This window comes from Corvus hawaiiensis, chromosome 4 (assembly GCF_020740725.1).
Source record: "Corvus hawaiiensis isolate bCorHaw1 chromosome 4, bCorHaw1.pri.cur, whole genome shotgun sequence".
Classification (NCBI taxonomy): domain Eukaryota; kingdom Metazoa; phylum Chordata; class Aves; order Passeriformes; family Corvidae; genus Corvus; species Corvus hawaiiensis.
In genome coordinates, this window is record NC_063216.1 from 55891283 (window position 1) to 55917495 (window position 26213).

The window sequence follows — 26213 nt, forward strand, 5'->3', positions numbered from 1 at the left end:
CTGTGGAGTCAGGTAGGTTGCAATTGGATTTGTTAGGTTTGGTCACATTTTAGTTGAGAAAAATGCCAAGTAAGACCTTTGTTTCCCTTCTTTTTATTAAACTACTTGGAAATTATAGACCATAAGAAAGTGAGAAATGTCTGTTGACAGTAGGACTGCAATGCATTGAGAACTTATTTCAATTCCCAAATGTTGTGGCTTAACCCGACACGAACTGAGGTACTACACAGCTGTGTGATCGCTACCACCCGCGCACACACCACCACCCTCCCCGCCCCAGCGGGACGGGGAGCGAAAAAAGTAACAAAAACCCCCTGACTTCTGAGTTCAGATAAGAACAGTTTCATAATTGATACAAACAAAAAAATAAGAATTGTAATTTAAAAAAAAAAGAAAAAATAAAACCCATAAGAAACAGGTGATCCACAATACAGGTGTTCACCCCCCACTGACTGCCCATCCTGTCTAACTCGACCCAGTTTCTATGGTGTGGACTATCCAGTTGGCCAGTTTGCATAAGCTGTCCCACCTATGTCTCCTCCCAGCTTTTTGTGCAGCTTGCCACTGGCAGAGCATGAGACATTGAAAACTCCCTGATTTCCGGTAAGCACTGCTCAACAACAACCAAAACATCAGTGTGTTAGTGTGCTGTTTTGGGCTGCGGTAGAGTTAATTTTCTTCACAGTGACTGGTAGGGGGTTGTGTTTTGGATTTGTTCTGAATGCAGTGATGATAATACAGAGGTGTTTTTGCTATTGTTGACCAGTGCTGTTGGGTCCCAAGAGTAGTTCTTACTCTGAGTGCAAAAGAAGCCAGCTATGCAGAAAAAACCCCAACGGATGAGTGTACTGGGCTTGACACCCATTTAATAGAGTTTATATTCCGACTAAAATAAACAAGTTTTCACATCTGAAGTGGGGAGAAGGGAAACCACAGATGCTCAATAAAGCAAAAAGTGTCCAGAGCCTTTCCACAGCATTTCATTCAAATCATGTAGTTTTTGGTTAAAACATCACGGTATTCCTCTATTGCTCTGCTAAGGGGATCCTGGTCCACATGAAGGCTTTTTGGAATCCAGCACATCCAGTTTCCAGTTCAGCAGTGGCTGGGAGGAAAGGAGAAAAGGTTCCTTATGTTACTTTTACAGCAGACAGGGAGAAATAAGGCACTATAAGAAGATTTGACTTAACTTGATAGTCTGCAGTCCTGAACGAGACTTTAAAATTTCCAAGGACACATAACAAGGGAAGAGCTGGGCACAAAGGAAGGAACACATTTTGTGCACATTTGCTTATCAGTCAACAGCATTTCTAAACTCAGTGACAGACATTCCGGAGGCTACACACCAAACATCTTCCAGGACTCTCCACACATGACTCCAGTGGCCCTTAACAGTGCTTCTTAACATAGCCCCTGCAGAGCTCTTCAAGCTGAAGTCTTTGCTTTCCTTAAACGTTGAAAGCAGTGCTTTATTGGAACACTACTCCTACATAGCTGCAGCAGTCCCTGCAAAGCAGTGACTCTGGAGGACCAACTGTCATGAAACAGGTGGATTTCCTCTTTGGACGCCTGGCCTCAAATTATAGAGCGCATTTTATGCTCCGTGTTGCAAGCATTGAACTCGTGCTTGCCTAAACACTACTGAACAATCTCTTCCTAAAGAAAGGCTGTCTTTGGTCCCTGATCATGTTCTTCTTACTTATTCAAAACAACACTGCAACACTTAAGCTACAAAGACAAGCCATGCATCATAGCAGGAAAAATCAAGATCTAACAGCAGAGAATGTGTTTGGTATGGTTTAGTACTGAATGCAGTTCATGTACAGGGAAGAAGGGATGGCTGAAGTCTATAAAGAGCTCTAAAAATCTGGGGGCTTCTTTGATGTTTTTGCTGGAGATGAGCTCTAGCAAAGGGCAACTTCATCTTAAGCCAAGTGTTTCCGTGTGGGGCAGTGGGTGAATTTTCTTTTTGCTTGGTTTTTTCTAGGCAAGTGCATAACATTCTATGCAATATTTTGGGAAGCAGGAATTTTTCCCACTCAAGTCTAAACTAGAAAGCTAGCAGAACAAAATCTCAGTGCCTTGCAGAGGAAGTTGAAAATAATGGCTTGAAAGCTGTCGAGACTTAGAAACAGTCACCTTTTTCCTTAAGAACATTCCTAATGTAATGACACATTACCTTCTTTGAGTTCCTTAGTGATTTTTTCATCCAGTTCCTGTTGTACCTAGAATTATACATGAAATATACAGTTAAGATATAATATGACCCAAATGTTACTGCTAAAACTCCTGAAACATTCTTACACCCCACAGAGAATGTGATAAAACCTAAAAATAGCATCCCAAATGGAGATGATGGTCTGTGATGGCTGAGAAGAAGAAGCCAAAGGCCTTGGACCACATGAGCTATGTGGAAAGGCTGAGAGAGCTGTGACTGTTTCTCTCCTGGAGCAGACAAAGCTCAGGTGACCTTGTCTGTGTGTATTAACTACCTGATGGGTGGAGTAAAAGAGATGGAGCCAAGCTCTTCCCAGTGGTGCCAAAAGAACAAATGCCCCCAAGCCTCAAGGGTTTTTGAAGCGTGGACAGGCAGCAGTAAAATCCTGGGGAGAAGAGAAGCCCTAGAACATGAAATGAGACACTGGTAGCAGAAGGAAGCAGGAAATCTCAAGCCTAGACCAAAAGACAACCTAAAGCAGGACTAATCCTAAGCACAGCCGTAGTAGTGGAGGTGCTGGAAGCAAGCACTCTCCCTGGTTTATGAAGCCTTCACAATGACCAGAAGGTCCACAGGACCCTCCGCAACACGTGCGGATGAATGAAGAGAAGAAGAAGGTCTTGTTTGCCTCTTATTTATTCCAGGAACCTTTTTGTGATTCTCATCCCCACCCAAGGAAAAAGAAATAGGTGGAAATAAAGCCACCACATGGACTTCTCTGAAAAAGAATGAAAAGGCCTTTGAATGAAAATACACCTTTGAGGACTCTGACAGTTTCTCCACTGCTCTCCTGCCCCCCAGCCCTCTGGAGAAGGCATCACAGCCTAAACCTCCTCAGCAGGTACCTCTCAGTGCTTAGCTCTTCAGGCAGTACCATACTGGGTCACTTGCAGCAGTCACCATCTCAGTAATTCTGTTTCACAAAGTGATGTTGGCTTACTACTTACCCACACAGCTTCTTGAGCACAGAGTAAGTTGGATCCTCTAAGACTCCATGAGATGATACTCAGAGTCTAGGAACTCAACTTCAGAGCAGTACTGCCACTCCACACACAACTGCTGTTGCTACCCAGAACTTTCTGACTGTCAGAAAGGCAAGGGGGGTAAAGAGCCTTCTCCTCTAGTTTAACCAAGTTCCCGTAGAACAGATGAAATCCATACATACGGTGCCACCTTACACAAGCTGAAGTACCACAGAAGCCGTGACTTCACAAATGCATAAAGCACAGAAGTACTCAGCAGCAGTCACTCTTTCACTCACCAGCTTTAGGCCAATGTGAATGCATCAGTTTGAATAAGAATGCATCAGTTTGAATCAAAACCTAACAGCATAAATAGACAAACCACTTCCAGTAGCACCCAAGGTTAAACAGTACGGGCTACAAACCTTGTCATGTATGTGGCTGCAGAGGAGAGAGAGAAGAATTTTGATTAAGGAGCTGAAGAAGAAAGAAAAACAGCCTTAAGCTTAAAGGTCTTCAGGGAGACACAAGAACATGGCCTACACGTGCATGAGGCAAGGGAAAAAAGCTCACAACAGAAAGACCCCTAAAGTACAAGAGGGCAGTTGGAAAATGAAACCAGAAAAGGAACAGAAATTGAGAGAGAGCGTAGGGAGCCGACATTCCCTTTCTCACATCATGTAGGGAAACTGGTTTCATAAATCCACCCATTCACACTGGTTGCAGGCAGCAGAGTTCACTATTCTCTTCTGTGTCAAGACATACATTTGCAGCAGCCTTTGGCACAGCTGTTAGGATTGAAGCTTGACAGTTTGTAAATATAACAACTGGCCTTGAGTCCCTAAATCTTCTTGCAACATTTGCAGCAGACAGACATTCCCTGCCTTGGGCTACGCACTAAGGCCCCAGCTTCCAAATTCTGGTACACACACCACTAACAGTACTTCCTATTTATGAGCTGGAGAGGGAAGACAGGTCTTAAGACTTTCCTGAATACACTGAACATTGAGGTACTTGAGGCTACAGGCGATGCTGTGACAATTAGTCTCCGTTCCCTAACTGGTGATTTCAGAAAGATGTATCACAACAGAATGTGTGGCTCAGTTTAGTAAGAGGGAGGATAAATTGACAGCAGGAAATCTGAGTCCCAGACAGCAGCCTTCTGCTTTAATTGAGAGCAATCTGGCATGCTGAGATTTCCAGCTTTCTCTTGAAGAGTACCTGGTTGAAATGGTAAGATGTAGATAAGTTTTCTGTGGATATAGCAGTTGTTTGACTCACCCTTATTCTAGGAAGAAGACTTCAGAGTTTGATACGGTATTAAAGTTCAAAGGGAATCCTAAGAAGACAAACTGTGTATAGTGAGAGTGAATTATCCTCTGCTCCTCTGATGACAACAAACCAGAAGTCTCCATAGGTTGTAATCAAGAGCAGAGAGAACGTCAGGGGACTAAGTCTTACCAACAAAACTGCACTAGGAAGGAAAAATGTTGGTATAGAAGAAAGCCCCAAAATGAAGAAGCAAATCCTCTCTGGACATCAGTAATTGAGGACTGGGAAAATGTCATACATAACTGTTCAACAACTTCCTTGAGAGTATGCTCAAAGCTGTGAGAACACATGCTCTGGACAGAAACTCTATGGGTGCTACTGAAGTCAGGACACTGAGTGGGAAGAGTATCATCATTCTCAGATCTAGTGCAGACTTGTCTTGGAATCAGCTCAAATATTTTTCACAAGGGGGTTTGGAAGCATTTTTCACAAAACACTGAAGAGGCCTATATAGCAATTTGAACTATACATTTATTAGAGGCTGTATAAAACAATGAGCCATGAAATAGCCTGAAGAGATATTTAATTTCTGTAATACACTTAATGGAAGGCAGTAAACCCCTGAGGGTGTCTGTCTTGATACTGACAAAACTTTGAGATTCACAGAGAGTTCCAATGTCTTCTGGAAAGTGAAAATGGAAAGTACTGCCTGAAAACTGTTGCTGTCATTCAGTTTTAAGAAGCAGTAAGTATTCCCACTTTCCTTCCCTTCACTGTTTTCCTCATTCTTCTCCAAAAAAGGCACAACTGTGAAGCCTTTCCTTTTAACCTAAGGCAGCTTTTTTGCCTAGAAGAGGAATGGTTTCCTGTGGGGTATGCCCAGCCCCTGCCCTGGAGGGTTCTCTGCTGAGATAAAAGATTTCGCAAATGCCCAGCAGGACTCCCTGGAAAGGCAACCACTTCTTTGGTCACAGCGAGAAAAGACAGACCCACAATCCTTTAGGAGACCCTATGCAGATCCTTCATAACCCATTGGTCCTCACCCATCCCCTGCATCCCTATAAAAGCTAAGCCCTCTGCCCCTGTGGGATAGAGAGAGCTCTCGTCCCTGGCTTTCCCCTTCGCCGGAGGGGGACCAACAATAAAGCTCCTTTCGTGCGGAACCAGCCACACGAGCCTCTCGTCTCTCTCTCTGGTCTGGCTTGGCCTGGAGGCTGCCCTGCAGAGCTGAGCTGGGATCACGAGCTGACAATCACTAAAGAGCTGACAGCCTCTGCAAGGGCCCTCCTGCCATCAGCTGAGGGAAGACACTGGGCCTCAGGAAGGCGATTCCTTTCGGGACCGTCTCTCTGGACCGGTCACCTCTTCCTGGGTCAGAGCCACTGACCCCACCACCATCTGTAATAGTTTCCTCTCTTGCCTTTTTCTTAACATCGTGCTCCCATCTCTCTCTGTCCTTTCTTTCCCTCTCTTGTTCTGTGCTCCCTACCCCTCCTGGTCTCCTCTTTATTTCCATTTTCCAGTGGGTCCCTGAATTTTCCTTCCTTTCTAGTGCTTGCATGCAGAATAGCCCCTGCAGATGCTACAGTACTAATGACATCAAGAGTTCTCCCAGTAATGCCTGTCCACCTCTCTGCTCTCAAAAGAGTGTTCACAGCTACATAGAGAAGTTCATCTCTGTAACTGCCACAGCTATGCATTTCCTACGCTGCTTTGGTCCCTTTTGTTCTCTTGACTTTCTTTTCTTAAAACAGGTGCTGTATGTAGACACATGGTTTAAATGGGTTCTTTCCAGCAAGAGGGGACCACCAAACTGAGATGGACTTAAAAGTGAACAAATACTTCTCATATTCCCTTGACAACAAAATACAATGACTCAACAGAGAAGCTTGGCCATGCCTTAATCCCACGTTAAGTGGGTCTCCCACTGATTACAACTATTGGTGTGGGGTTTTCACATCTCATGGTATAATGTTCAGCATTCTGTGAGGGATGTGCTATAACGCTGATGGCTAATTACAGGGCATACTTGGACCAGAGGTATTGCAGAGGCTGCAGCACGGCTGCAAAATCAGAAAGCTGTGAAGACTTGCCAAGGAGTAGGTAATTTTACTGTTTCATGAAATAACACATGGCAGGAACTACAAGAACAAATGTCTCCTATGTGTAGTATGTGTCCTACACTGAAATATAAAGAGCAAAGTTATGCCATCCCAGTCATATCATCCTATTTGGAAGCATCCTTTTGTTGGTATCAACATACTAAAGCAAGTTCTCTGAAGAAACTGCTGGAGTCAAGATCAAGGAAGAAGAAAAAAGGTGTCTCAGAGATGTCTGATTGGATTTGTCACTCAACGTGATGTTAGCCATTTTAAACAGCAGGTTAGCAAAACCATACATTGGAATTTCATGCTGAGCTTAGCTGGGAACTCTCTATGCACCAGTATTCCTTGTCACAGTTTCTCTTGTAAAAGAATGTCATGACACAGTTCATTGCTTTGACTTAAATACTTTATGGCCTTTGACCTTCTTGAAATTTTTTACAACCCTGATGACCAAAAGTCTTCAGCCTTACAACGCACAGCTGTGCGCTGTTCTGAGGATTAGCAGTTGCTTTGGCCTATAGACAAGATGGCATGGAACAATAAATGGATTCTAACTTCAGACTAAAAAGGAGAACCTTGCATACAGCTACTCTTCAGCAGCAGTTGAGAACAGTATTTCAAACTGCTTACCTTGGCCACAAAGGCTGCAACCCTGTTTCTTGAGGATAATGTGTTCTCACTTTGCCTTAGGAAGCTTCCTCCTAGACTGAGACTTCTGTTCAGTCCCAAATTGTTGCCAAGATGTCCGAGTGCAGTTGAATACAGAACTGGAGTTGCAGCCAGATCTCCGCTAACAATGCTGCTTGTGATTAAAGATTTGATTTTATGGCGCTCCCGGAGGAGCTTAGCATTGGCTTCTTCAAGTCTCTCATTAGCTCTGAAACATTTGGAAGCACACAAAGGGTTACCTTTGGTAGTAGGACTTGCCCAAAGTTACCCTCCAGGTCTTCACTATTATTTGACTTCTGAGATTAAGAGCCTCCCAAAATAGCACATCATTTGACCTGAGCTTGTTTGGAGGGCCTGTTTCTAAGAAGTCACACAAGGTACAAGGAGCAGCAAGTGTTACCCATGCTTAGGACTGCTCAGCATGAGGGCCTGAAAGCCTTCTGTGAAAGCCATGTGTTTACACAGCTTCTTCTGGAAGGTACATCACATCCCTAATAAGTCTGGGCTGGCCCCCCCTTCCCAAGGAAAGCTCAAAGCTCAGAGCCTTGTGAGCCTAAAAATATAATTTATATTTTTTTTTCACAGAATGGAAATCTGTTCTCTAAGAGGTCTGCCCTTATTCTATAAAGGACATGAAATTCATTTTTTCTGTTCTACAGAGGAGGAGATTATAGAGACTGGCAAAAAAAGCTGCCAGTTAAAACAGCATTGACGCGAACAGTATCCTGTTAATGCCATGAGCAGTGGTGTTTCTGCTGAAACATTAAAGAGAAATGAAGGCCTGCTGAATGGGAAGGGTCTTAAGATACTTTTCCCCATAAACATGCCATCATAGGCTTTCACACATAATGCCGGCCAGGTGCAGAAGAAGAATTAGCAAGAAATACGCATGAGGAAAAAGGAGTCTCTTATTAGCAGTCCAAAAAAAGCACAGACTTACCTTTCCAGTTTCTTTCCTAGGCATCGTCTAGTTTTCACTTCCTCCAGATACAACTCCTTGTACTTTTCCACTTCTGCCTGTGCACATTCTTTTGGAGAAGTACTCTCTTGTTGGGCATTTTTTATCTTGTCCAATTCACATTCAAGATCTCTGTCTTTTAGCTGGTTTCTCAGTGAAGCATGATGACTGGCTCTGATGTGTTCTAGTCTGTCCTGGGAGGCTGCCTGTGCCTGAAGGAGGTAGTGCACCTTCAACCACCACAAAGAACAAGAGACCTCTACCCACCTGTCAATTGCATGTACCCAGTTTCAAGGGCCCAGCTGGGCTCAGAGAAGTGGCTGTGCCTCTTCACTGCCATCAGCAATCAAGGCAGAACCCTGGAGCTACCACCAGGGTAAGTAATTCTTTTCTCTCAAGAAGAAGCCCAAATTTGTACTGCTATTGAAAGCTACCAATGAAAGGGCACTATCTCTGTCGGACAGGGCATGGAGAACAGGATTCCACAAAGGCATTAGCAGGATGCCTCACCTCCTCTCCATCTCCACACCTGCAACTTCAGTCACTTCTTTCCTGAGCACTCTCCCCCCTCCAAGGACAAAGCCAGACCTGTAGGTCTGCCCATGACAGCTGGAAGGTGCAAAACCCCTTCAAGCACGAACAGTGAGAAAAGCAGACCAGCGGACAGAGATAGCCCCAGGCACTGCAAAATGGAAATCTACCTTGGTGTAGGTTGCGGGGGTTCTGGGGTCCAGTCGGGACGGCCGGACGTAGACGGTGACGGATGGAGACGAGAGATCTCTATAGGCAGGTCTTGGGACACAGCCGGTTTATTGTAAAGGGCGTGGGTATTGGGGCACTGCTCAGAGCTGGTAGACTCAGCTCTGAGCAGGCCCAAGAGAGCAAGAGAGTGAACGGGTGAGAGAGAGAGAGAGAGTAGGAGCAAGAGTAGAAGTGGAAGAGAGAGAATGAGAATGAGAATGAGTAGAAGAGAGAGAGTGAGAATGAGAATGAGAATGAGAATGTCTGAAGTCCTGGTTACAATACAATAAATCATCTTCTGTACTGAATATTCTAATTGTCACTAACCAATCTAATACAAGATACAAATCCTATAGCATTTACATACAGCCTATAAGAGTTCTTATATTACCATAGAGTGTTACATCTTAACTTCTAAAAACTACTCTTTGGACCCCTTCTGCTGAGCTAGTAGGGTCTGCTCTGACCCTTGGACCTGTTTGCAAGCAGAGGGTATTGTTCCATCAAGAGGGGATTACTTCAGTCGGCCATACCATTGTTTTCTAGTTGTTCAGTAACTAAGACCTGGTATTTCAAAAGTGGCTTTCATTTCGATGTTGCCTGTAGTTTTCATATTCCCAAAATCTTTTGTCAGGCAATCATATTTCCAAGGCTTTCCTGTTTCATCTTCCCCAACATCTCCCCCTTTTCGACGGACAATTAAGATATTAGACATAGTCTTACTCGTCATTTTTTGCACACACTGAAGTATACAAGGTACTGCTACTAAAACTATAATTATTACTACTAGAATAATCAAGCCTATTTTACAGAGTTCCCTTAGCCAGGGTGCAAAGCTCCAACCATCAAACAAACTGTCTAGCCAAGACGAGTTATCTGTTGTAATTTGGTTAGCTAGGTCCCTTAGGTTTTGTCTTTGGTTGATTTACAGGTAAAGCTTCATTATAAAAACAAAAACAAAAGGTTAAAAGCAACATGCATCTACACAAATAATGCTAAAACTCCATTCTTTTCTCGAGCTGTTTCTGGCAGACAATCTTCTCTCAGTGGTTCTGCCGAGTTCACATTTCAGTGCCGGCTTCTCGGCTTCTACTCGCGGGGTCACTGGCTGGTGTGGAACAGACAGTGGGCTTTGATGCGTGGTACAGCTTCACGTTCTTTGCTGGAATCCACTTGGTTCCTTCACCTGTGGAGAGACATGCAAATCCCTTTCCCCACATTATAAGATCATAAGGTCTTTCTATTTTTCCTGATGCTAAATTCTTAATTAAAACTGGAGGGTGCTCTTTCAGTTTTGCTTTTTTGTTGTTTAAGAAATGTCTGAAGATGGGGGGTTCAGGCTCTTCTGCAGAGCTGTTCAAGAAATTAAAAACATACAAGGCTTTATTCAACCTTCTTTGAGGTGTAGCCTGGGCTTTTCCCCTTTTCTGTTGATTTAAAATGCGTTTTAAAGTTTGATGTGTTCCTTTTAGGGTACTTTTTGGCAGTTGTTTAAGATACGGTGAGCAAATGCCACTGTATCTTACAGCACTTTTTAGTTCTTTAATTTGGAGAGTGGAGATGGGAGCCCACATTTTAGGACTGTCAGGCTGTTGGCTAGCTATCACAGGCTTAGTTAATAGACTAAGACTTTCATCTTTATAGATTTGGGGTCTTATTTCATGGCAATCTGTTAATTTAGAATAATCTGAGCACTTTGGAGGATTTTTTGATTCAGAAGGTAGCGCTGACAAACTTTCAGAATTCGTTTTCTCTTTCTGGGTTGCAAGATCCCCGCCGCTTGCCGGCGGGACTCTGGGGCTTATTGCAAACAAATCTGGCTGCTTTTCAGAGTTTACTTGTGTTAGATTTAAAGCATCAGCTCCGGCAGAGGGGCTCTCCGTCTCCCCTGCCACTGGAGCTGCATTATTGCTCTCGGTTCCCCCCCTGCTCGCAGCTTCTGAGGCAAGGCTGCGCTGTGCGGAGGGATACGGCTGTACGGTGTCGGGGGACCCCGGCGGGGGCGGCTGCGGCGCGGGGATGGGACCCGGCAGGGGCAGCGATGGAACGGCAGAGTTCGGGAGTGGTGCAGCCGATCTCGGTGGCGGCGGGCGAGGAGGCGGGGTGGAGCTGCGCGGCGGAGTCGCGGGAGGATGCGCGGCTGGTCCCGGGAGCGGTGCTGAGGTTGGAGAAGTCTGAGCGGACTGATACCACTGGTCCGGGAGTTGCAGCAATGGCGCATGCGCGTGTTGCGTCATCAGGTCTGCGCGGTAGACTGTAAGGGCAGCAGTCCGTGTGGCGGGCGGTTCGGGCGGAGCGAAAGATGGCAGGACTGCAGAACCAGGGGCTGGGGCTGCGGTCGCGGGAGGCAGGAGGGCTGGTGGCTGGACCGCGGCGTGCTGCTGCTGGAAGCTTGTAGGCTGGGCTGGGGTGGGTGGTGGTGCCGCGGGAGACGGGGCTGCAGTGCCGGGAGACGTAGCTGGAGCAGGGGCAGGAACGGAGGAGACTGCAGACATCCGTGCAGGCAGCGCGGCACCGGCATCAAGTGGCTCGCGGAGCTGGGGCGCTCCCAGCGCAAGCGATGGTGTGCGGGGATCGGGGAACCGCACAGAAACGGCAGGAGGAGCGGAAGTAGACACAGGCGGCTGCTGTGCCGCCACGGGGCCGGGGGACCGCTCGGGGCGTGCTGTGCGCGCTTGAACGGCAAGGTGGGGGGGTAGGGTTCCTGCGGTAACGTGCACAGGGGGTGCCGGGGACACCAGCGCGGCCGTGGCCGGCGCTCTGGGCACCAGTGTTTCGGGAGCGGCAGGGGACTGTGAAGACGCAGCAGCGGCGGACGCGGATGGAACAATGGCTATCATCGGCGCCGTGTGGGGGGGGGGGGACCTGGGGGGCTGGAAGAAGGGTCGCCGCTTGGCTTTGGGGGGGGCCGGCTATAATGGCAGCCATGGCCATAACCGGCGCGGCTGGGGGAGGGGTAACACCCGTAGGTAGCAGGGGGGTAGGCGCTGGTCCCGCAGGGGTACCGCCGGGGGGCGGGGCCACCATGATGTCAGCAGCGGGGAGTGGGGTAGCAATGACGGCAGCAGGGGGGGGTGGAGCCGCGGTGACGGAACCGGGGGGGGGGGCACGGAGGGGCAGGGGCAAGGGGCGGGGCCGCGGAGACGCTGGCACTGAAGGCGGGGGCCGCGGGGAATGGGGCAGCGGGGGCCGCGGGGGATGGGGCAGCGGGGAGGAACGGGATGGCGGGAGGGGCGGGAGGGGCCGTAGGGTCCGGTGGGGTGGCTGGGGCCGGGGGTAACGGGCGCGGGGGCCGCGAGCGCGGGGGGCGGGGCGGCGCGCGTCAGCCGGACCGCGGGTATCGGAGCCGCGGGGTCCGGCGGAGGGGCGGGGGCCGTGCTCCGCTGCGGGCTCGCGACGGCAAGGGGCGGACTCGCAGCTGGAACCAGGCTCGGCGGGGTGACTGCTGCGGGCGGCGCCACCGCAGCAAACAGCTCTACCAGCGCTCTGCAAGCTGGGAGCAGCTGTGCAGCTGCCATATCCCGGTAGGAGATATTATTAAAGAGCTTAACTCCAACTGTGTCCCAAAAGTCTCTTGTAAAGACGGCTGAACGGTCAGCATTTGGAAAATTAAGTCGGGTCCATTCTAAAAGATTTTTTAGCTCGTGTTTAGGCAACTGACTTGGACCAGAGCTTATAAGTAAATGCTTAAGTTGCTTATAGAGATCTCTGTCATGGGCAGAGTGGGTTTGTCCCATTTTTTAGACCAGTATGATACTCACTTAGGTGATGTCGCAGGAGCAGCGTCCTTACTCAGATGTCTGTCGTGCGGGGCTGGCCAGGCACTCCACTCAGCACTCAGGACGCCGCTTTTCGGTCCTTTCCCAGAGCTCCGGTTTCAGGCGTCGCTTGGCAACGGCTTTCCGTGCTCAGGACCTCACGGGTGGGTCCGCACTGAGCTCCAGTGCGGGCGGTGCTCAGCACTACTCGCCTGTGCTCGGGGCGTGCGGCAGATTTCCCTCCGCAGAGCTCCGGTCAGTACTGCTTAGCAGCGTGTCCGTGCTCGAGGGGTGATACGGCAGACCTCCTCAAAGAGCTCCAGGGGGCCGCTGCGCAGCAGTGGCGGCCCGTGCTCGAGGACTGCCAGGCAATTCCCTCCAAGAGCTCCAGGTAAACCCTGTGCTCGAAGGCTGCCTCAGCAGAATTACAGAGCTCCAGCTATTACGATGCGCAGCATCGGTATGCCGTGCTCACGACAAGTTCTAGGTGGCTATAACTGGTCTTTTAGTTACCGTCCATGGAGAAAAGTCCTACAGATGGAGAAGGCTGAACCGGGCGTTCAATCACGTTGTGTGCCAGGCTGCAGGTGCTGGGTGTGGGTTCGGCAATCACGGTGGGCGCCAGACTGTAGGTTTCGGGTGTGGGTTCGGCAATCACGGTGGGCGCCAGACTGTAGGTTTCGGGTGTGGGTTCGGCAATCACGGTGGGCGCCAGACTGTAGGTTGCGGGGGTTCTGGGGTCCAGTCGGGACGGCCGGACGTAGACGGTGACGGATGGAGACGAGAGATCTCTATAGGCAGGTCTTGGGACACAGCCGGTTTATTGTAAAGGGCGTGGGTATTGGGGCACTGCTCAGAGCTGGTAGACTCAGCTCTGAGCAGGCCCAAGAGAGCAAGAGAGTGAACGGGTGAGAGAGAGAGAGAGAGTAGGAGCAAGAGTAGAAGTGGAAGAGAGAGAATGAGAATGAGAATGAGTAGAAGAGAGAGAGTGAGAATGAGAATGAGAATGAGAATGTCTGAAGTCCTGGTTACAATACAATAAATCATCTTCTGTACTGAATATTCTAATTGTCACTAACCAATCTAATACAAGATACAAATCCTATAGCATTTACATACAGCCTATAAGAGTTCTTATATTACCATAGAGTGTTACATCTTAACTTCTAAAAACTACTCTTTGGACCCCTTCTGCTGAGCTAGTAGGGTCTGCTCTGACCCTTGGACCTGTTTGCAAGCAGAGGGTATTGTTCCATCAAGAGGGGATTACTTCAGTCGGCCATACCATTGTTTTCTAGTTGTTCAGTAACTAAGACCTGGTATTTCAAAAGTGGCTTTCATTTCGATGTTGCCTGTAGTTTTCATATTCCCAAAATCTTTTGTCAGGCAATCATATTTCCAAGGCTTTCCTGTTTCATCTTCCCCAACACTTGGGAAGGCTCCTGATTTAGGGACCTGCTGGCACATCACACACCATGAGAGCACTCCTGCCCAACCATATTCCCATCTCCCACTGCCCTTCGGCACAGGCACAAGGACAGCGCTAACACACAGAATCAAGCACCCAAAGCCAGACACTTAAAAAATGATAGCCACAACCAAAGTCTCCATAGTCTCCATAGAGATACACATCAGAAAGTCACTCACTTGCAAAAACAGATTGACTTCTTGTAGTTTTTGTCTTATTTCTTGGCCTGCTCGTTCATCAACCTCTCTTTTATACTGTTCTATTTGGTTGTGATCCACCATGTTAGTCTGCAAGTGATGTTGGAGTTTTGCCACCTCTTCTTTCAGCTGGCATTTGCTCTTCTCCAGTTTTTCACAGTTCCCATGCAGGGTAGACAGCTCTTCTCGCAAATCTCGATTTTGTGCTTCTAGCTGCATGCTTTTTTTAGACTCTGTGTCCAGTTGCTGGGAAAGTTCAGCAACCTGTACACAGGGAAAAAAAAAGAAACCCAGAGGGATGTAAAGGCAGTGAATTCTGTTGAAATTGCTGAAGAGGTTTTCCATGGAGCCTGTATTTATCATCTGCATACTCAATATCAGAAACTAAGTGTAACCAGGCTCTTCTTTTCCAACAAGATCAGCCTTCACATCGTTTGTGAGAGGATGGGAACCTGAGGAATCCTTTTGCAGTTCTTCATGCAAAAACACTGTAAGCTTCTGGACTAAAAATGAGTCAGTGCAAAGGCAGTAACTGATTCTGCAATGAGGCCTTCTAAAGCCAAGCGCAGCTCTGAAAGGCGGCTTCTCTAGCAACGAATCTGAGTGCCGAGCGGAGAAGTGTATCAAGGTTACATGCTACTACTGAACAGCCAGAGCAGCCTCAAAAACATCTCTGGCAACAATACTGCTGGGTCCCCATGCCAAGATGGGCTGAAACAGCTACCTGTGAAGAGTAAGTTACAGCACTTCTCCTATGTCACCTCTCCTCTTCGTACCCTGCACAGCAACAACGCTCTTCAGAAAAGGAAAGTCTCAACTGCCTCTGGCTGAACTCGTGCCTGAGACAGGGCTCAAGGGTTCTTCTTGCTGTGCGAGCAACAGCAGCGTTCCTCTCCTCTCTTCCAGAGGAGGAATCCGTCTGTCAGGCCTAGGTGATGCTGCCACAGCCTCACACTGCAGCCGGGCCAGGGCTGAGGCCCGCTGCTCTCAGCCCTGACCCTCACCCATGGGTGTGATGTCCTGGTAGGACGGCAGAACTGCCCATCCCTAAGGCCCGGCCGGGAGATCTGCACTCTTGGCTGACCCTGCCTGCTGTCACGGGACCTGTTCTGCTCCTCTTGGTGAGCGCCTGCGGGATGGCTCCCTGGCCCGTGAGGTCACGGACCCTGCCAGCCTTGCTGCCACTCTTGGCTTGCCCTTCCTCTGCAGGACAGTCTGCCCTTCCTGTGCCATTGCAGATGCTGCTTTGCACTTCAGGATTGCATCTTTACCCGTAATGACAACTACATCAGTATTAGTTATAGTCACCTCCTTCTCTAACAGTAGAAAATCATTGAGAAAGGTCAATCAAATCCAAAATACAGCCAAGGAAAAAAGGCATCAACACGACAAGAAATACAGGAGAAGTGTCACACAGGGTTCAAAAGAAGTAACACCCCAAGCAAACAAACGCCAAGCTAAGCAGAGCTCACCCTTGTTCTCAATCTACCAACTTCATGGGTTATTTCCGCATAAAAGTTCTTCATTTCTTCAAGCTCGGAATCTTCTTCTTTCTTTTCAATAACTCTTCGTTTCTTCCCATCAGTCATCACAACCTTTTCCAACCTAATCAGCAAATTAGTTAGGAAAACAATGAAACACAGGAAGAACCAGCCTTTCTCCCATACTCTCACATAAACAGCACAGACCTCATACAATGGCTTGGGTTGCAAGGGACTTTAAAGATCATCTAGTTCCCACCCTCCCACTGTAGGCACGTACACCTTCCACTAGGCCAGATGTTGCTCGGAGCCCCATCCAATGTGGCCTTGAACACTCTCAGGGATGGAGCACCCTCCCCGCACAACCCCCCCCCCACTTCTCTGGGCGAACTGTTCCAGTACCTGCCCACCCTCACAGTAACAAATTTCTTCCAAATGTCTACTCCAAAGCTGCTTTCAATTTAAAGCCATTGCCCCTTGTCCTGTCACTATATGCTCTTGTGAATGGATTCTCTCCATCCTTCTTGTAGGCTCCCTTCAGGTACTGGAAGGCCACAATTGGGTCACCCCAAAGCCTTCTCTCTTCCAGGCTAAACAATCCCAATTCTCCCAGCCTTTCCCCACTGAAGAGGTACTCCAACTCTCTGGTCATCATGGTTGATGTCCTTCCTGTGATGGGGCCCCAGAGCTGGATGCAGCACTCCAGGTGGGGTCTCACCAGAGTGGAGCAGTGGGACAGAATCCCCTCCCTTGACTGGCTGGCCACGCTGCTTTTGATGCAGCCCAGGATACAATTGGCTTTCTGGGCTGGGAGGGCACTTTGCCTGCTCATGTCCAGCCTCTCATGCACCCCAAGTCCTTCTTGGCAGGGCCGCTCTGGATCTGTTCATCCCCCAGCCTGTATTGTTACAGGGGGTTGCCCTGACCCAGCTGCAGCACCTTGCACTTGCTCCTGTTAGAACCCATGACATTCCCACCAGGCCACTTCTTGAGCTTGTCCAGGTCCCTCTGGATGGCATCCCATCCTTCAGGTGTGTCAACTGCACCACTCAGCTTGGTGTCACCTGCAAATCTGCTGAGGGTGCACTTGAGCCCTTTGTCTATGCCATTAATGAAGATACTAAATAACACTGGTCCCAGTGCAGACCCCTGAGAGACACCGTTTGTCACTGACGTCCATTGAGACGCTGAGCTGTTGACCGCTATCCTCTGGATGTGACTGTCCAAACCATTTCTTACCCATGAAATTTGTCTCTTCCCCAATTTAGAAAGAAGGATGTGGTGGCAGACCATGTGAAAGGCTTTACAGAATATTTACAGGTAAATGCCATCTGTAGCCCTCCCCTTGTCCACTGACGTAGCCACTCCATCCTAGAAGGCCACTAGGTTGGTAAGGCAGCACTTGCCCTTGGAGAAGCTGTGCTGGTGTCTCAAATCACTTCCCTGTCTTTTGTGTGCCTCAGCACAGCTTCGAGGAAGATCTGTTCCATGACCTTCCCAGGCACAAAGGGGAGGCTGACAGGTTGGCAGTTACCATGGCCCTCCTTTCCACCCTTTTTAAGGATGGGTACAATGTTCCACTTTTACCAGTCCCCTGGTATTTCACCTGACTGCCACGACTTCTGATAATATCATGGGCGGTGGCTTGGCAACTACATCAGCCACTGTTGGCCAAAGGAGGGCAATAATGCAGGCCAGATGTAGACGAGAAATTCATAAGAAAGAGGAAGGAGAAAACAGGAGTCTCTTATTACCGCTCCAAAACAACATGGACTTGCCTTTCAAGTTTCTTTGCAATGAATTTTCTGTTTTTCTTTTCCTGCAGATACAGCTCTTTGTATTGTTCCACTTCAGCCTGCGTGGATTCTCTTAGAAAAGTACTCTCTGGTTGGGCATTTTTTAGCTTGTCCAATGTACATTTGAGAGCTCTGTCTTTCAGCTGGTTGCTCTCTGAGTCCTGATGTCTGGCTCTGGTGTGTTCTAGTCTGTCCTGGGAGGCTGCCTGTGCCTGAAGGAGGTAGTGCACCTTCAACCACCACAAAGAACAAGAGACCTCTCCCCACCTGTCAATTGCATGTACCCAGTTTCAAGGGCCCAGCTGGGCTCAGAGAAGTGGCTGTGCCTCTTCACTGCCATCAGCAATCAAGGCAGAACCCTGGAGCTACCACCAGGGTAAGTAATTCTTTTCTCTCAGGAAGAAGCCCAAATTTGTACTGCTATTGAAAGCTACCAATGAAAGGGCACTATCTCTGTCGGACAGGGCATGGAGAACAGGATTCCACAAAGGCATTAGCAGGATGCCTCACCTCCTCTCCATCTCCACACCTGCAACTTCAGTCACTTCTTTCCTGAGCACTCTCCCCCCTCCAAGGACAAAGCCAGACCTGTAGGTCTGCCCATGACAGCTGGAAGGTGCAAAACCCCTTCAAGCACGAACAGTGAGAAAAGCAGGCCAGTGGACAGAGATAGCCCCAGGCACTGCAAAATGGAAATCTACCTTGGGCAAATGCCTGATTTGGGAACCTGCCAACACATTACACACCATGAGAGCACTCCTGCACAACCATACTGCCTTCTCCCACTGTGCACGTGAGGTGTGCTTTCACTTCTTCTCTTGCATAACTACACCTGTCTTCAGAGGGAATTCAAACTAAGAAATGCTGCTGGCCACCAGCGGGTAGCTGGGAAAATGATGAACTCTTCCTCCTCCTCTTCCAGCTGAGCAGCCCCATGCTGCCAGTGGCAAGCAGGGGAAACTTCAGTGCTTCTATTCCAGACTAGAAAGGCCACTCAAAGGCCATTTGCTATGAATGCCATGTAGGTCCTCAGCTGCTTTCCAAGCAGCCTCTACTCAGGAGAAAGCAGGAATCAAACTCCCCTCAGGTCTCCAGGAAAACCTCACCATAAAATTTCCCCATAGAAACAGGTAACTAGGCTCAGGAGTCACCAAAAGGGAAATTTGTGAGCAGCTTACTGGGGCAGTGGCTTGCAGGTCTCTCTGCAGGGCTTCAATCCTGTCGCTTTGTTGCTGGACAGTGCCTTCCAAACTGGTCTTTTCAATTTCAAGGCTTAAAAAGAAATACAGGTCTTACTATAAAAATCTGCCAGAGCACCAATTCCAAAAGAACAGTGCAAAACAATAAAAATCAAGAGTATCATTCAAAACGGTAATGATTTGCTGGGATGCAACAAGGCTACGTATCTATCCTGGAGTTTTCAGGCAATCCCTGCAAGCAACAGACACCTTGCCCCACTGTGTTGTTCTCTTACCGCTGCACACGTTCTTCCAGTCGTTTCACAGTCTCCACGTGTGCCAACAGCTGGTCCTGCAGTTTCTGGGCAGAAGCTGTTGCTTCTCTTTCCTTCTTATCCAAGGCAGTCTTCAAGTCACAAACACAACACTCTGACTGAAGAAACTTTTGTTCCATCTCCCGCAACTGTAAAATCACAGGAAGAATCCACAGTCGTCAGGTGAGCTTTTGTACAGAGTCAGCTGCTGCCGGAGGATTCACGTGCTGCATGTAGCTGCCCATAGATACTGGAATCTCTGCCCAAAGAACTGTAATCATCTCAAGTACCTTCACAGCTTTGCTTCTACTAGCAAATGAATACAAGCTGTGTTACTTCCTCATCTTCTACAGTGGCCTCTCCCATCCCTCCACGGACTTCCTAGAGCACAGTTCTAAGCACTGACACTGCCCCTCCGACCCTTTTGTGGACCTGTGATGATGCTCTTTGTATTCACTTGTTTGCTACTGCATGAATGCATGAACTGGGAAGCTTCTATTCCTAAGGAAGGAAGGTGTCTTGGAAGTGTCAGAGGAAAACTGCTCCAGAGGACCTGTGCTCTGGAGCACACCATGGCACCGGGGGAGTTTTCTGTACTGGGGGAGACCTCAAACGCAGCACCAAGAGAGATGTCCAGTACCCTCTGATAAGGAAGTGGAGGATCCCTGAGGAGAGGCAGCTCTGCCTCAGCGTGCTGGGGCCAGGAGGAACAGCAGCAGTTGTATCCTGGTGAGCACCACTTCAGCAAAGGCTCCCAGGTGAACTGCACCGGCAGACCTGCTCTGGAGTTGGGAATTGCACCAGGGTGCTCAGGGAGCGTTCTTAAACCAGGAAGAATCTCAAATGTAGAGTAGCGAGAGGAACCCCATGCCCCTGACCTGGAAGTGGTGAAACCCTGAAGAGAGGCAGCTCTACCTCAGCATGATGGGGGGTGGAGGCAGGAGGGAAAGAGGCTGATCAAAGACTGATATAACCATCACTTCCTTAGGTCTCTCTCCTTCTGACTCCTGGGATAATGTGTTGTCTTTTTTCATGATACATAGAAAGAGACAAGAACCCACAGCTTGATTCCTATGGGGACAGGCTTTCCATAGCTCTGCTCAAACCCTAGCCAATTCCTCATGTAAGTAGAGGTTCTCTTTCTCCACGTCAGCCTTGTGGCTCATGGTTAACTGCCAGTGAAGTTTTCCATGTAGGTTGCTCTTTAACTGCATTGGCAACCTTCTGCTGCAGCTTGGCACCGAGTCCTAGGGAAATGGTGCTCCAGGAGCACAAAGGTTTCCCTGAGCATATGAGGTGTGCCTTTACTTCTTCTGCTGCATAACTACACCTGTCTTCAGAATGAATTCAAACTAAGAAATGCTGCTGGCCACCAGCGGGTAGCCAGGAAAATGATGAACTCTTTCTCCTCCTCTTCCAGCTGAGCAGCCCCATGCTGCCAGGGGAAAGCAGGGAAAACTTCACTGTTTCTACTCCAGACTCGAAAGGCCACTCAAAGGCCACTTGCTATGAATGCCATGTAGGTCCTCAGCTGCTTTCCAAGCAGCCTCTACTCAGGAGAAAGCAGGAATCAAACTCCCCTCAGGTCTCCAGGAAAACCTCACCATAAAATTTCCCCATAGAAACAGGTAACTAGGCTCAGGAGTCACCAAAAGGGAAATTTGTGAGCAGCTTACTGGGGCAGTGGCTTGCAGGTCTCTCTGCAGGGCTTCAATCCTGTCGCTTTGTTGCTGGACAGTGCCTTCCAAACTGGTCTTTTCAATTTCAAGGCTTAAAAAGAAATACAGGTCTTACTATAAAAATCTGCCAGAGCACCAATTCCAAAAGAACAGTGCAAAACAATAAAAATCAAGAGTATCATTCAAAACGGTAATGATTTGCTGGGATGCAACAAGGCTACGTATCTATCCTGGAGTTTTCAGGCAATCCCTGCAAGCAGCAGACACCTTGCCCCACTGTGTTGTTCTCTTACCGCTGCACACGTTCTTCCAGTCGTTTCACAGTCTCCACGTGTGCCAACAGCTGGTCCTGCAGTTTCTGGGCAGAAGCTGTTGCTTCTCTTTCCTTCTTATCCAAGGCAGTCTTCAAGTCACAAACACAACGCTCTGACTGAAGAAACTTTTGTTCCATCTCCCGCAACTGTAAAATCACAGGAAGAATCCACAGTCGTCAGGTGAGCTTTTGTACAGAGTCAGCTGCTGCCGGAGGATTCACGTGCTGCATGTAGCTGCCCATAGATACTGGAATCTCTGCCCAAAGAACTGTAATCATCTCAAGTACCTTCACAGCTTTGCTTCTACTAGCAAATGAACACAAGCTGTGTTACTTCCTCATCTTCTACAGTGGCCTCTCCCATCCCTCCACGGACTTCCTAGAGCACAGTTCTAAGCACTGACACTGCTCCCTCTGACCCTTTTGTGGACCTGTGATGATGCTCTTTGTATTCACTTGTTTGCTACTGCATGAATGCATGAACTGGGAAGCTTCTATTCCTAAGGAAGGAAGGTGTCTTGGAAGTGTCAGAGGAAAACTGCTCCAGAGGACCTGTGCTCTGGAGCACACCATGGCACCGGGGGAGTTTTCTGAATTGGGGGAGACCTCAAACGCAGCACCAAGAGAGGTGTCCAGTTCCCTCTGAGAAGGAAGTGGTGGATCCCTGAGGAGAGGCAGCTCTGCCTCAGCGTGCTGGGGCCAGGAGGAACAGCAGCAGTTGTATCCTGGTGAGCACCACTTCAGCAAAGGCTCCCAGGTGAACTGCACCGGCAGACCTGCTCTGGAGTTGGGAATTGCACCAGGGTGCTCAGGGAGCGTTCTTAAACCAGGAAGAATCTCAAATGTAGCACAGAGTTAGGTGCTCCAAGTCCCTGACTGGGAAGTGGTGAAAACCTGAAGAGAGGCAGCTCTACCTCATCATAGTGGGGAGCAGAGGCAGGAGGGACAGAGGCTGATCAAAGTCTGATATAATCACCGCTTCCTTAGGTCTCTCTCCTTCTGGCTCCCAGGATACTGAGTTGCCCTTTTGATGATGGACAGGAAAGCATCAAGCACCCCACAATTTACTCCTCTAGGGACAGACAGGCTTTCCATACCTTCGCTTCAACCCTCTCCAGCTCCTTCTGCAAGCACAGACTGTCTTCCTCCACATCAGCCTAATGGCTTGTAGTAACCGCAAGAGCAGTCCTGAAGCATGAAAATTTTGATAGGAAACATGTCCAATTCTGCATCGTTTTCTCCCCGCTTGCTCCCAAATCAACTCTTTCCCCATTTCCTACAAGCACAGTGAAAGCTAAGCCAAGCACATGGAAGCTTGATGAATTCAGATTAGAAGGGACCTCAGGATGTCTCCAGTCCCACTGCCTCCCCAGTGCAGCCTCGAATATGAGGCAAGGCCATACTGTTCAGGGCTCCTTCCACTACTCTTCAAATCCCCATGGATGCAGCTACACCAACTCCCGGGGCAAGCTGTTGAACTGCCTGACCATCTACATGGCAAGACGTTTTCTCTTTATGTGTGGTTGGAACCTGTCATGTTCCCTTGGACAAGTTGCTTCTCTTTCTCCCAACGCTCCCATCCATACCACTTAACGCACCAACCGTGCCTTTGCTCAAAACCCCCTCTCCCACAGAGCAACCTTGCTGCTGAGCTAATGGCAGCTTTCCCAGTGGGCCTGGGTCTGTGTGGGGAGGGGGCACCACAGACACCACTTCCTGGTAGTCCTCAGTGGGCAAAGTACAAGAGTACAGAAGGTCTGAGAGCAGCCAAGAGCAGACCTGTTTTTACCAGTCGCTTGGGGAACTCCTTCCGTGTGGCTCTTCCTTCTTTTTCTAAGCTCATTCCCACGCCTCTCCTCAGTCACACTCACTGACAACTGAGGAGGCCTGTGTGCTCTTTTGACAAAGCCCTCACCTTTCACACTGCTCTGCAGCATGCCTGTCAGCTGCCTTTTTTACAAGACACTCCAGCATCTCTTCATGCTCTTTGGAGACTGCAAGATCTAACGGGGTATATCCCCCCTGAAAGGAGAGAACATCTCCATTAGAAAAACAGAGACAAGTTCGGCACCTGTTTGAAAGAGCAGCTTCACCCACATGCCAAGGTTACCTGATTCTGAGCATCACTCCTGGCACCATGCTCAAGTAACCGCCCTGCTACAGTAGCATTACCAGAGAGGACAGCCAGGTGAAGGGCAGTGTTGCCGTCAGCATCCGTCAGATTTGGGTCGGCACCGTGTTCTGGCAGAATAGCCACACATTCTTCTTGCTGGTGCTCTGCTGCCTGGGAACAACACACAAAAGAAGGGGGAAGACTTTCGACATTTTTGTCTCACTCTGTCACAACTCACTCATCTCCCGAAAGCTGTTATGGAAGGTCATCTTCAAAAATTTAGCTAACAGAGGCCTAAACCACGCCAATAGCAACATGCATGTTTCTGTGGCCCTTCTGTGTAAGGAATCCTGTCAGATACCTCTCCTGTAATGCACCGTCAATAAGCCTCACTTAGAAGATCAGAACACAGTCCACTTACCATCATCAGTGGAATTCTCTTGATGCCTTCAGGAAGGTTCAGCTGGCAGTTCTTTTGTGCTGGATATCTAACGACATCTGCATGGCCATTCGCAGAAGCGAGATCCAGAGGTGTCCTAAAAATTAAACAGACGGTCTCAACACAGACAAAAGACGGAACGAATTTGCGTCTTTACGCAGCCCTGGGGAGCCTGCCCGGACTCTGTTCCTGCCACTCGCGGCTGCTGCAATCCTGCGCTGATCAGCCACAGGGCAGAAGAGAACGGGTGAGGTCTGAGCAGCTGCAAAACAGCCCTGCAGAGAGACCACGGCGAAGTGGCAGGCCGGCAGCACGCACTTCCAACAGCGCTCGAGCCAGCCCGGCAGCTACAAGCCACGAAAAGCTCTAGAGCTCGCTGTGTCTCCCAGCTGACAGGACAAATCTCGCTGTTCAGGCCATTAGCTCGAACGCAATGCTACACACGGCCTTAAGGGCGGGCGCTTCCACGTGGCATCCAAAGCTGCCAGGGGGGTTGGTCGCACTATGCTGATGCTCTCGGTCTGCCTTTTCCTTAAGAGAAGGCTGCCGAGGACTAGAGGAGCTTGGCTCAGAAGCTGCCGCGGCAGCACCTGCCAGAAGCAGCCAGGGTGTCCCATCCGTGGCCCACAGAACTGACCGGCTCTGCTGGTCTCTCCCGTCGGTGCCGACTCTCTTGAAACACCTCGGCCAGGCCAGGTGGCCGCGGTGCAGCCCGCCCTGGACCCTCTCACTGGGCTCGGAGGCGGCGGTGGCGGCGGCACAGGGCTGCCCAGACGGGCTGCTGTATGGCGACTGCTGTCGCCTTCTGCTGAAGAGCCCCCTGACTCTCTTCTGCAGGGCGTGCCACGACATGGCCCTGCTGGGAGCGACCAGCAGCAGGAAGCCCCCGGCGGGCTGCTGGGCCCCGGGTGTGGATCGGGATAAGGATCAGGACGAGGAAGAATGTCAGGGCGAGGACGAAAGACAGCGAAACGAGGAGGACGAGAACAGGCACTCGGCACAAAGCAGATGAGGTCGCCCCGCGCAGTGGCTGCGGCCAGGAGCCTCCGAGACGGCGGCAGGGACGCGCAGTGCTCCCAGCGCGGGACGTGCTGCTGCTCCCGGAGCGGGTTGGGCAGCTCTGAGCGCCGCGTCCGGGCACCAACAGAACCGCGGGCACCACGCGCCTGCGGCGTCACAACGGCCGGGGGCACACGCGGGGCTCCACCGGGGCCGTCACAGAGGCCGCGGCGCGGGCAGGGGAGGCGCCGGGCGGGTGACGGCGGGGCCGCGCGGACGCGAGGGCGGCCTCGGCGGGCGCCCGGCAAGGAGGCGGCCCGCGGCTTGCGAGGCGGCCGGCGGCACTGGGCGCTGCCTCGCCTCGGGCTGCCCCGGGGCACGGTCCGGGCTGCTCCGCCCGAGCTGCAGGCTGCGGCAGGCGCTCGAGCAGCTCTCGCCTCGCCCGCTCCGGGTTTTTCCCTCAGCGCATGGCCGGGGTGCCTCTGGGCACACGTCCCCGACATGAAGCTCAGGGTGCGGTCAGATCCCAGCACTTGCTTTCTGGGTGGAGAGATTGTCTAGGAGACTGGGGATATTTCCCAACGCTTTTTTTTTTTTTTGCCTTTGCGGGCTGCAGCTGGGTCAGCTCCCCACAGGCTCAAAACCTGTGGGTTTTTCCCGTCTTTCATGGCTGCCAGAAGCTCACCCGCTGCCTTTGCCTTCTGCACAGACCACAAGGAGGATTGCTCTAAAATGCAGGAAGAGTCTGTTATCAATGAATTTTGGGAATGTGGCTTTCGCATGCAATAAGGAATTAATCAGTAGGAGAGAAAGAGTTATTATAATTAGGACAGTTTGTCTAAAGTTATTGGTGGACTTGGTTGTTATAGTCAATTTTAATTCTCTGCTTATTAATAAGTTTAAGGATCCAACGTTTGCAATGTTTCATGTTTAAAATAAGTTGTTTACCCCCATACGACTGAACGTAGAACATTCCAGAACCGGATAAAGTAATGAAAGCTGCGGGCGTCCAACGAGAAATTAACGTAAAGGGATAAAACAAGGAACAGCATTGGATGGACAGTGAGCCAACCGGAGGACCCTAGACAACAGTCCAACAGGGAGGAGCCAATCAAGATACCCAAGACATCAATGAGCTGATCTCAAAGACTTTGGTGGGCGGAGGAATGGGCGGTCTAAGGGCGGGGTTTCGGGGCTATAAAATGTATCGCCCCTAGGTTGTGGGCGTGCCTCTGGCGGCATCTCGTTGTGGGTAGGTGCGCTTTGTTTTGTGCCAGGCAGACCGCCGCAGGGGTTTCCAATGGTCTATATTTTGATCAATTGGTTCGGTGTTTAATAAATTCTTTGAACGATCAAGACTGTGATCCCGTTTTTCACAGTCTGGCAACCGATAACTAGCAATAGCTGAGCTTGAGCCCACGATTTTGATCCAACTGTGCTTCAAGTCCCCTGCAGGACAGGGACACATTTGCCTGGCCTCCGGCTGTTAAGATCAACTCATTAAAATTCTTTGAGAGATACCTCTGCCCGAATACAGGTGCAAGCAAGACCAT

At 49.6% G+C, this 26213-nt stretch overlaps 2 protein-coding genes across 3 annotated transcripts; both read right to left on the reverse strand.

Annotated features, from left to right (window-relative positions):
* Window positions 1-840: 840 nt before the first annotated feature.
* LOC125324989 (ankyrin repeat domain-containing protein 26-like) lies at window positions 841-14808 on the reverse strand. Its single transcript, XM_048301584.1, has 5 exons — window positions 14331-14808; window positions 8167-8396; window positions 7188-7434; window positions 2180-2225; window positions 841-1105 (listed from the first exon to the last, which is right to left on the reverse strand). The coding sequence occupies exons 1-5, from the start codon at window positions 14715-14717 to the stop codon at window positions 1026-1028; spliced, it is 990 nt and encodes a 329-aa protein (XP_048157541.1). The 5' UTR covers window positions 14718-14808; the 3' UTR covers window positions 841-1025.
* Window positions 14809-14962: 154 nt separating this feature from the next.
* LOC125324990 (filament-like plant protein 1) lies at window positions 14963-24762 on the reverse strand. 2 transcript variants are annotated; one of them, XM_048301588.1, is made up of 8 exons: window positions 23644-24762; window positions 23025-23393; window positions 22207-22297; window positions 21090-21256; window positions 20794-20887; window positions 19100-19266; window positions 18804-18897; window positions 14963-15953 (listed from the first exon to the last, which is right to left on the reverse strand). In XM_048301588.1, exons 4-8 carry the CDS (start codon window positions 21245-21247, stop codon window positions 15930-15932), a joined length of 537 nt encoding a protein of 178 aa, XP_048157545.1. In that variant the 5' UTR covers window positions 21248-21256; window positions 22207-22297; window positions 23025-23393; window positions 23644-24762; the 3' UTR covers window positions 14963-15929. The 2 variants fall into 2 exon arrangements, with proteins under 2 accessions (XP_048157545.1, XP_048157544.1); XM_048301587.1 differs by lacking the exon at window positions 14963-15953 and having other exon boundaries at window positions 18498-18897.
* Between the last annotated feature and the right edge of the window lie 1451 nt (window positions 24763-26213).

What these genes read in the sequence shown, in the direction of transcription:
- LOC125324990 (XM_048301587.1), bottom strand. Translation starts at nt 21,247, where the DNA reads ATGGAACAAAAGTTTCTTCAGTCAGAGCGTTGTGTTTGTGACTTGAAG. An exon ending in CTGGAAGAACGTGTGCAGCG is followed by an intron (nt 20,888 to 21,089) that starts GTAAGAGAACAA and finishes TTTCTTTTTAAG; the next exon opens with CCTTGAAATTGAAAAGACCA. An exon ending in CTGGAAGAACGTGTGCAGCG is followed by an intron (nt 18,898 to 19,099) that starts GTAAGAGAACAA and finishes TTTCTTTTTAAG; the next exon opens with CCTTGAAATTGAAAAGACCA.
- LOC125324989 (XM_048301584.1), bottom strand. Translation starts at nt 14,717, where the DNA reads ATGCAGATGATAAATACAGGCTCCATGGAAAACCTCTTCAGCAATTTC. An exon ending in CTAGGAAAGAAACTGGAAAG is followed by an intron (nt 7,435 to 8,166) that starts GTAAGTCTGTGC and finishes CAAATGTTTCAG; the next exon opens with AGCTAATGAGAGACTTGAAG. An exon ending in TTGCAGCCTTTGTGGCCAAG is followed by an intron (nt 2,226 to 7,187) that starts GTAAGCAGTTTG and finishes GTATAATTCTAG; the next exon opens with GTACAACAGGAACTGGATGA.